The sequence below is a fragment of the Nicotiana tomentosiformis genome, chromosome 4, assembly GCF_000390325.3.
Source record: "Nicotiana tomentosiformis chromosome 4, ASM39032v3, whole genome shotgun sequence".
NCBI lineage: Eukaryota > Viridiplantae > Streptophyta > Magnoliopsida > Solanales > Solanaceae > Nicotiana > Nicotiana tomentosiformis.
The window spans coordinates 27,165,780-27,176,733 of record NC_090815.1 but is presented as its reverse complement, the minus strand read 5'-3'; the positions used below and the strand labels follow the sequence as shown (position 1 = coordinate 27,176,733).

At 37.8% G+C, this 10,954-nt stretch overlaps 1 protein-coding gene across 1 annotated transcript; it reads left to right on the top strand.

Annotated features, from left to right (window-relative positions):
• Positions 1–516: 516 nt before the first annotated feature.
• LOC104120215 (putative 1-phosphatidylinositol-3-phosphate 5-kinase FAB1C) lies at positions 517–10,240 on the top strand. Its single transcript, XM_009631950.4, has 11 exons — positions 517–1,783; positions 2,088–2,885; positions 2,967–3,120; positions 3,202–3,546; positions 4,874–5,545; positions 5,627–5,958; positions 6,065–6,191; positions 6,332–6,496; positions 6,629–8,122; positions 8,267–8,533; positions 9,698–10,240. The coding sequence occupies exons 1-11, from the start codon at positions 1,314–1,316 to the stop codon at positions 9,950–9,952; spliced, it is 5,079 nt and encodes a 1,692-aa protein (XP_009630245.1). The 5' UTR covers positions 517–1,313; the 3' UTR covers positions 9,953–10,240.
• Positions 10,241–10,954: the final 714 nt, after the last annotated feature.

Here is a 10,954-nt window from a genome sequence, read left to right as displayed (position 1 = left end):
ACTGTTAAATAACCAAGAAAAGAAAAAAGAATATAGAACTGGTTGAAAAGGGTGTCATTTTCTTGACATAATAAACTATAAGAAAGATAAAGTGGATAGTGATTGAAAGTAAAACTAGAGAGAGAAAAAGGACAATTTGGTGCACTAAGTTGCTGTTATGTGTGGGATCCGGGGATATCCGGATTATAAGGGTCTATTCTGTAAGAGACTGTTTTCATGGCTCGAACTCGTGACCTCGTGATCACATGGCAATAACTTTATCAGTTACGTCAAGGTTTCTCGTTTAAAGCTAGAGAGAGAATTGTACTAGTATTTATAGTGGCGGAGCCAGAATTTTTATTAAGGGGAGTCAAAATATAAACAAACAAACTCACTAAGAAGTCAAAAAATATCATTATATATATATCTTTTAAAAAAAATTATCGAGCTATACAACGTAATTTTCTGACAAATTACACATGTGGTGCATGTGGCTATGCCACTGAGTAGGTATATAATGGCGTATGCATGTGAATTGTTATTTGCTAAGCTGCATGTTGTACTAAGTGTATACTTAGTGGATTATTTTAATGTAGTTTGGGAAGTGAAAATGAAAACAAAAACTATGCCAAGAAATATGGTAAAGAGAGAGAAAATATTATTGCTGTTGAAGAAGCAGAGGCAGCAGATTATGGTTATTATGTACATGGAGATACGAGCCATTAGCAGTAAAGGAACCTTCTCCTTAATACTCTTCCTTTTCCTCCTTTTCATTCTTCTACTCTTTCTTCTTTAAAATTTACAATTCATCTCTATACCAAGAATTCAACTTTTTATAACCCCCCCCCCCCCCCCCACTTTTCTTTTGGTGGGGTTCTTTTTATTTGGCAAGTTTAACTGTTTGATTAAGTAATTAGAATTTTAGTGCCAAGAATCTGGATTTTTTGTGTTTCTTGTAATGAAAAATTCAATCTTGGGAACAAATGTTGAAGATTCTGGTATTGGTTGAGCAGGTTGTTTAAGTCTTGCATAAGTTGATCAAACAACTTTAATTCCATTTCCTTATTTGCTTAGATCTTATACTTATAGATGTATATACCAGACTTGGTGTGAATCTAATTACTGTAATCTGTTTCCCCCTTTCCAATATTTAGTGAATTTCTGGGGGAAACTTTTTTCTCTATATGTAACTTGCAGGAAAGAAAAGAAAAAACCCCACCATTTTTACTGTGGGTTTAATAGTTTCCAATTAACAGATTAGGAGAAAAGTTATAAACTTTGATCAATTGAGGCAGAATTGGTGATTATTCTGATTGTGGGGTTACTGCCAGTCTATGGGAGTACCTGATAATTCACTACTGGATTTGATTGAGAAAATTAAGTCTTGGATTTCGTGGGGAACGAGTGATCCGACTTCCTTAGATTGCACATGCAACATGGATTTTGACAGTGGCAAAACCTGTTGGGAATGCAAGTTGAAGTTTACTGATTCTTGCAAAAAGTACAATTGCCAAAGTTGCAATGGAGTTTTCTGTGGTGATTGTATGAACAGTTGTGAATCTTCAGATGTTGTTGTTGCTGCATCTGAATCAGAAGGGACTGTGATTGGTATAAAGTCTTGCAAGTTGTGTTCTAATCTAAGGACTTGGCATAAAGGTGCAAACAAGTATAGTGACAAAATTTATCCTTCAGATTTTGGTACTGACAAATTTGATGATTATTCTTCCCATTCTGCAATCAAGAATGGTTTTACAGCCTTTTCAAATCATCCATCTCCAGTATCTCTTCATCATTCGCCAAGCAGGTACCAACATTAAATGGAAGCACATATATCCTGCATAATTCATATTCCAACATTGTTTGTATTAGAGCTTGGCGTTAATATGTTTTCGCAAGATTAGATTTGGATTAGTACCCACAGTTACTGTCTTGAAGTAGTAGATGCTGCAAATGTTATGATGTGTCATACTGTCATATCTAGTTTTATGATCATTAACCAAAACTTTTTTTGTTTGTTTAACTATAATATACTTGCTTTTTTTTTTTTAATTTGGTCGCGGAGTTCTGTCAAATTTGTGTTTATAAGCCGCTTTTGAAAATAATTTCAGGAGTGATGAAGACGAAGGAGGGGATTGCACAAACCAATTATTTAGCCCATCTAGTAGTTATTTTCATGATAATTCAGATATAGATTCAAGTAGTGTTAGTACTAGACATGAATATAACAATTTAAGGTCAGTTGGATCAAGTCCATCGGACAGCCCCTCTAGGATTCGTTTTACTTCCAATAGAGTTGGGCATTCTGTACAGCAAGATCAAAATGAGACCCCAATGTCTCAGATCGATGGTCCCTTTGATCAAGAAGCCTTGGATGTTTTAAGAAGGCTTGAGAAAGGGGCGAAGGATCCACTACAGACTGCTGATGGCAGTGTTGAAAATTTGTCCGTGTATCGGAACCAGTTAGGGAAGCAGCAAAAGCCAGTCGATCTTAGAAATGGCGGTCTCATATGGTTACCTCCTCCGCCTGATGAAGATGACAAGGCAGAAAATAATTTCTTCTCATATGATGACGAGGACGATGAAATTGGAGAGTCAGGTGCAACGTTTTCATCAGGTGCGAACCTTGCCACCGTGTTCCCTGCAAATGAGAAGGAGCATGTGGATCACAAAGAACCGTTAAAAGCCGTTGTTCAGGGCCATTTCAGGGCTCTTGTCTTACAGCTATTGCAAGGTGAAGGAATAAAGTCAGGGAAAGAAAGCAGTGCCGATGATTGGGTTGACATAGTTACATCACTAGCATGGCAAGCTGCGAATTTCGTGAAGCCAGATACCAGTGAAGGAGGCAGTATGGATCCTGGTTATTACGTAAAGGTTAAATGTGTAGCTTCTGGAAGCCCAAGGGAAAGGTAAAATACTTTCTTTTCTTAAACATTTGGGTGTTAGGCTTGCTTACTCATGTCTCATTGTTCATTTTTGTTTCAATGCAGCATCCTTGTTAAAGGAGTAGTCTGTACAAAGAATATTAAACACAAGCGCATGACTTCACACTACAAAAATGCTAGATTGCTTATATTAGGAGGAGCACTTGAGTACCAAAGAGTTCCCAATCAGTTGGCATCTTTTAACACATTATTGCAACAGGTTTTTGGTTGATTTTTCTATCCTTCTATGTTTGAACTAAGAGCAATTAGAGACAAGTTTATGACTTGTATTGTCTAACAGGAAAGGGAGCATTTGAAGATGATTGTTTCAAGAATCGAAGCCCGCCGTCCTAATGTGCTACTTGTGGAGAAAAGTGTATCTTCTCATGCTCAGGAGCATCTATTGGCAAAAGAGATCTCTTTGGTGTTAAATGTTAAGAGGCCACTGCTGGAGCGGATAGCTAGGTGCACTGGTGCTGTTATTACTCCGTCCATCGATAACATAGCCGCTGCAAGATTGGGATATTGTGAGCTCTTTCACTTAGAAAAAGTTTCTGAAGAGCATGAACCTCCAAACCATTTCAACAAGAAGCCGTCAAAAACTTTGATGTTTTTTGATGGTTGTCCTAGGCGTTTAGGTTGCACGGTAATTTTTCTGACTCAGACTCCAACATTGGTTCTTCTTTGCTGAAACTTTTAAATGTTTGAGCTCTAATTAAGACTTATATCATCCATATCTCATAAGTACATTGGATTTAAAAAGTACCTTATGCTAGAATTGTGACATTCTATGGCTCGGCTTTTTAGTGTTCTCTATTTATTACCTGTGTCTACTATTTATGCAGAATACCCTCACCCGCTCTTCTGTTTCCTTGAATGGCTAAGTTTCTAATTTCACCTGCTTGTCATGTAATACATTTGGAAGTTCTTTACACCAGTCTCTGAGCATGACATGCCTTCTTTCGACAACTTTCGAATTCACATTATATAGTAATTGTTATAGTTGTCCTTGAAATTCAACAGTGATTTGATTTCAAAGACAAACCTTTTAGGCCCTGGACGTCATAATGCCAATTCTGCAATTTCTTGTTCCTAAGAGCGAGCTGTCACAACAATCATCAGAGAAATACTTATTTGCTTGGTGTCATTTCGGGCATCTTAAAAAAAGGACGTAACTGAAAAGATCAGTGGTCTTAATATTCACGAAAACCTTGACATATGGTCCCCGCTATATCATGGAAAGTAAGTTTTACTCGAAAGAAAGGCAAGCTTTTTCCATAGGAGCAATGAGAAAAGAGGGATAGAGAAGACAAAATAAGCCAAAGAAAACCGTAGATAGATGACTCACTTGAGCAAAATCATCTGCTCTGCTTCTCATCATCCTGTTTGGTCTATGAATACTTCTGTACAAAACAGACCTGCGTCATACCTCCTCGAAAATTACCTATACTTTATAATATCAACTCTCCCTTTTAACTTTAATACTATTAGTCATTTTTCTTCATATAATACTTATGTTAGGCTGTGTCTGATGATTTCTTTTGTCACTTGTACATTCTCAACTCCAAGTAGTGGATTTTTTACAAGAAATTGGTGAAATAGAAGCGATCAATTATAATGTACACCATCTGCAGTAGTAAAATATCACTTTAGTAAAACTTTGTAAGTTGCTTGTGCTTTGATAGGCTGAAGCTAATCATCTGGTATCACTCTTAATATGCTGTATTGACTTTGAAAATGCTTAGTGAACTTTCATCCTGTTCTCTACTCAGTGAATTGATGCTGATCATGGTCTTTTCTGCCCAAAAAGAGTTTTTTCAGTGTAGAAAGAAAGGATTAAACAAAGGAGAAAAAAAAGATCTCCAGAATGTAATGTATTGTCATAAAGGATCAGCAGTTATACCTTAATTGAAATATCAAGAAGTTGAAGTTGTAAACAGATGTTAACTATCCTTTCATTTGACGTTTTGTAGGTCTTGCTGAGGGGTTTGTGTTGTGAAGAGCTCAAGAAGGTGAAGAAAGTCTTCCAGTATGCAGTCTTTGCGGCATATCATCTGTCCCTTGAGACATCGTTCCTTGCTGATGAGGGTGCTAGTTTACCTAAATTGTCTGTAACACCCTCAATTGCCATACCAGAGATGATATCTGCTGATAATGCTATTTCAGTGATTTCTCATACTGCTGATAATGTAGGATCTGCCACCTGCAATGCCGATGTTGGGTTACCAGCGTCATCATTGGAGCATCATTACCCTCCTTATAATGATCCACACACCCTAAATGATTCCAGAGACAGAGATGTTCTCGCTACTGCATGCCTTGACAATTTACATGATATAAGACCTGTTGAATCTGTTGAAACAAAAAATCAAACCGGTGAAAGATCACAAGTAAAATTAGGTCAAGTGGAGAGTCAACCAAGAGAATTACCAGAGCTGTCGAAGCTTGAGAGATCAGATGAAATTGAACCCTCTAATGAATTCTATTCAGCTGCTGACAGTCATCAAAGCATATTAGTATCATTTTCTAGTCGATGTGTTCTAAATGGAAGTGTATGTGAACGATCTCGTCTTCTTCGCATAAAGTTCTATGGCTCTTTTGACAAGCCACTCGGGCGATATCTTCAGGATGATCTTTTTGGTCAGGTAAAAGTTGTTAGGGGTCATCTTCTTATGTCCAATTTTTAGTTCTTTCAAGCTATTTATGTATTGCACTTCATATTCCAGGTATCTTCCTGTCAATCATGCAAGGAGCCAGCTGAGGATCACGTCATTTGTTATACGCACCAACAAGGGAACCTTACTATAAATGTTAGACGGCTACCCTCAGTGAAGCTGCCTGGTGAATGCGACAAAAAGATATGGATGTGGCATCGATGTCTCAAGTGTGCACAAATAGAGGGTATCCCACCAGCAACTCCTAGAGTAGTAATGTCAGATGCTGCTTGGGGACTCTCATTTGGTAAGTTTTTGGAACTTAGTTTTTCAAACAATGCAACTGCCAACCGTGTTGCTAGCTGTGGTCATTCTCTCCAAAGAGACTGCCTCCGGTTTTACGGGTGCGTAGTTTGTCTTCTGCCAGTAATGTGCAATCACTCCGATCATTCAATTATTGATTTTCAGTGCTGCTATTTAGAGAATAAAGTTTTCCATTTGCCATTGCAGGTGTGGTAGTACGATTGCATTCTTCCGCTATTCTCCTATTGATATTCTGTCAGTTCGTTTACCTCCATCAACTCTTGATTTCAGTAGCTACACAGAGCAGGAGTGGTTACGGAAAGAAACAGCTGAGGTGCTATAAGTTCCAAAAACATTTTCCATTATCTTGCAATGATGCTGCGTGTTTGGAATTTTTCTGGTTCTTTTTTATTTTTATTTTTTTGTGTTAGCTTTTAAATAGCTATGTATAATACTATCTTATGTTTCCTGTAGCTACTGTGCAAAGCCAAAGCCTTGTATGCAGAGATATCCAGTGCTTTTCGTAGGATTGAAGAGAAAAGTTCCTCTTTAGAACATGAACCATCTGATAAAATTGAACTGCATGACTGCATCATGGAGTTAAAAGACTTACTTATGAAAGAAAAGAGTGATTACCATGTAAGTACCAACGGGAGTTTAATGTCTAATACTTCTGCATTTTCCTTTTCATTGCAAATTATGTGTTCAAGCCTGTAAGATAAATGCGGTCTTCTTCCTTATCTCGGTTGCTTCTGTTTGTTTTTACAACAGGACTTGCTTCAAACTGCTGATACAGAAACTTCAGAACGAGGGCAGGCAGCGGCTGACATTCTTGAACTTAATCGCTTGAGGCATTCCCTCGTGATTGCTTCACATGTTTGGGATCGTCGGCTTTTATCTGTGGAATCCCTCCTTCAAGAGAGCTCTGGTTCAGTGGGTTCAGAGGATTCTGGATCTTGTAGTGAGCTGATGGATTGGAGAAATGACATGTTTCTGAAGAATGACCCTCTTGAGCATGTCTATGAAGAGACCGAAATTGACTTCTCAAACTTAGAGGAATATCCTGAACATGAGGAGACTCATGAGTCACCTTATGGACTGGTGGAAGGCTCCATGTTTACCTCATGTGAGTTCGAGAAAACACAGGACATGCGGATGGAAGGAGAGAATGCAGTTAATAAAACATCCCTGGAACGAGCTCCTTCAGCGGCTTCTGTTCTTTCTGATAAGATAGATTCTGCTTGGACTGGTACTGATCGATCTCCCAAAAAAGCTCAGATAAATATGATATTACAACGGAATGGATCTGAAGCTGCTCCTTTCAGGCAACTTGATTATCCTCCTTTTGCAAGGCTAAAATCACCGGCAAGAGTTAACTCCTTCGACTCTGCACTGAGACTTCAAGACAGAATCAAGAAGGGATTGCCGCCTTCTTCGATGCATTTAACAGCAATTAGATCTTTTCATGCTTCTGGAGACTATAGGAATATGATCAGAGACCCTGTTTCCTATGTTCAGAGAACTTATTCTCAAATATCACCCAGTGAGGCTCAGAAGGTTAATCTCCTAATGAGTCCATCACCCTCGTTTATTTCTTATGCATCTCTTGTACATGATGGAGCCAGGTTAGTGGTTGGATACAATGACATAGTACTAGCTGTTTATGACAATGAACCTACTAGCATAATATCTTATGCTCTTAGTTCCAAAGAGTATAAAGACCGAGTCACCGATAAGCCAAATGTGCCTGAAAGGGGTTGGAACACGAGCGACATCAAGAAGGAGAATGGAGCGGCTTCTAATGTTTGGAAGTCTTTTGGCTCTTTAGACATGGATTATATCCATTATGGAAGCTATGGTTCAGAAGATGCTTCCGGTACAATTAGTTCCCTCTTTGCAGATTCCAAGACTTCCCCTCACCTGAGGATCTCTTTTGAGGACGAATCTTCAAATGCCGGGGGAAAGGTGAAGTTTTCTGTCACTTGTTACTTTGCTAAGCAGTTTGATGCGCTGAGGAAGAACTACTGTCCTGATGAACTGGACTTTATACGGTCTATAAGCCGTTGCAAGAGATGGACTGCTCAAGGTGGAAAGAGCAATGTTTATTTCGCTAAGTCATTGGATGAAAGATTCATAATTAAACAAGTCCAGAAAACTGAGTTAGAATCTTTTGAAGAATTTGGACCCGACTACTTCAAATATCTAACGGATTCTGTTAGTTCAAGGAGTCCAACTTCCCTTGCTAAAGTTCTGGGAATATATCAGGTTGGACTCCCTTTTTTATCTCTCTGTTGTCTCTTTGTTCATGATATGCAGCTTGGTTTGGTGGTGAATAGATATACTACTTCTTTTTTGAAAATGTTCAACTTGTTGCAGAATTCCTATTTTAATTTATGTTGTATATGCTAGGTTTCAGTTAAACAAATGAAAGGAGGCAGGGAAACAAAAATGGATCTGATTGTGATGGAGAATCTCTTTTTTGGAAGAACAATATCCAAGGTCTATGATCTTAAGGGTTCTCTACGATCCCGTTACAATGCCGACAAAACTGGTGCAAACAAAGTGTTATTGGACATGAATCTTTTAGAAACATTGCGTACCAAACCTATATTTCTTGGAAGCAAAGCAAAAAGAAACCTGGAGAGAGCTGTTTGGAATGATACATCCTTTTTGGCGGTAAGCTGCTTAGCGTCCAACTTTGTTTCTCAAAATTTCTTTTATATATAACAATTACTACTACTACTATTGCGCCTTTGTCCCAAACAAGTTAGGTCGGTTATATGAATCCTCGCCGACCATGTTTCTACATTTAATCATCCAGGCGAACATTATACAAAATTTTCTCTATATTTCTATTTGCATAAGAATCTCTAATAGGGCTAAAAGACTCCTAGAAAGCATAGTATTTTTCTTTCTTTTTAAAAAAAAAAAAGTGATAATGGAGGTTACACTATTCTCTTTTGTTTGGTAAGCACTTTATCAAGGAGTACTGCTATTATTTGTCTCTAAGTAATTTGAAAATAGAACTTAGAATGTCCAGTTTGCTTATAATTTAGTTATATTTCCTGTTAATGAATGTGCAAATACGAGTCCGTGTATATACACATATGGTTTTGCTGTAAGAGAAAAGGGTAGCAAGGAGCAAATATCTTACGAGTCAAATTTAGGAAATCCAGTAGAAATTAGCCACCCTACTGAATTGAGCTTTAAACTGTAGGGAAGGAGTAATAGCTGGACTTAAAGGCTTGAAAGTATTAGATTTATTAGCAAACTTGAACTGTGCAAAGTTAAATTAAGAAGGCTGACTATTAGGATTTTGCTCATTACACGGCTGACATGGCATATCTAGTAATGTATTGATTTTCCATCTATCCGTTGCCATGAATAATACCCGAGAACCCACATGTTTCTGTTTTGACCAAGGATGTTTGATTTGCACAGCAATATGCAGTACAAAATTCATCTGAATCACACTCTTTGTATCTGGAGACGTATGATTTACTACTAAAAGATGATGAGCTGTAAATAATAGCAATATTGTAGTTTGACAGTGTTGTATGGTTCGTAGGAAGTTTCGCTAATAGAGCTCTTCTGTTTAGGTTGTTACACTACGATACGACAAACTTTTGTTGGACTGGAAGGCGCTAAATTTGATTTTAACATGTTCCTTTAGCTGGTTTGTAATTGTTTATTAGTGCTGAAGTAAAATGCTTTGTACTTGAAACCTGCTCCATGGAGTTCAGTCACCAAATTTATTTTACTTTTACTCTTTTCTCTTTTTTTTTTTTTTTTTACGTATCTAGTTTGAGCGATGACTAATAAAGTTGCTCTTGTTGGCAGTCGGTTGATGTGATGGATTACTCTTTGCTAGTTGGTGTGGACGAAGAGCGCAAGGAGCTAGTCGTAGGGATCATTGATTTCATGCGGCAATATACTTGGGACAAACATTTGGAGACATGGGTTAAGGCATCTGGGATACTTGGTGGGCCGAAGAATGCATCACCAACTATTGTTTCTCCGAAACAATACAAGAAAAGATTCAGAAAGGCGATGACAAGCTATTTCCTAAGGGTACCTGATCAGTGGTCATCTTGAACATCTTAAATTCATTGTATTCATTACAAGAACTTTTTGCCAATTAGCAAAAATGAAATGGTATTTGCAAAGAATTGCAGGAAGGGTGTTTGATCTATTCCAATTGGCCCATTATATTCTTTTGTAATACTAGGGGTAGCAATTGGCCCCTTGTAAAAGGTTTACAAATAGGGAACTGTCATCTTGTGTGTTGAGAAATCTGGCAAAGTGTACATTTGATTTTAACCATCTGTACATTTACAGGCTTCATCCAGAAAATTAATAAAGTTTCTTTTGATATTTCTGTTATCAGTCATTGCATTATCAATGTTCTAAGGATTTAAATAAATTCTTTTTTCTAAAAAAAATTGAACGGCCGGCCCGCCCTAGGCCGCTGCCCTCTTAGGGTTGGGCTGGGCTGGTCATTTTAAGGCTCATTCATATGTGGCCCGTCCTGTCCTACCCCACCAAATTTAAAAGTCTACGAAACTTGGATTGGGCCGGATCGGGCTGGGCCGTTTTGACAGCTAGGGTCCTGATACTATCCAAATGCGAAGAACCTCGCATGAACGGAAGGATAAGGATGAGAAAAAGGAAAAAAGGGACGGTGTTTGGATCCCTTTTTATGCAATCTAAAAAGATAGTTCTACTTTTTCAAGCAACAATCTATTTCCTTCTCCATTTCCTTTTTAATTAGGGTGTGTGGAAAGTTTAAAATTACTTAGTGTTGGAGCCTTGCAAGGCAATTATAGCTTAGTCTTGAACATGTGATAATTCCATTTCATGTTCTCCTTTTGTTAAAGCAATTCTAAGAGGCAACTTTCTTAGCCATTCAAGAAAAGAATCGTGCATGCACTTCTCTCAAATTCCCTATTTTCTTTATTTTTTTTAATCCACAATTACTTTTATAGCGTGTCTTGTAATGTGAGAGCGGAATTTACTCCCCTCACTTCTCCTCTAAACCTTTTCTTCATATAATAAAGAGACAAAGAAATTGAAATAAAATTGACTTTCAGTATTCTG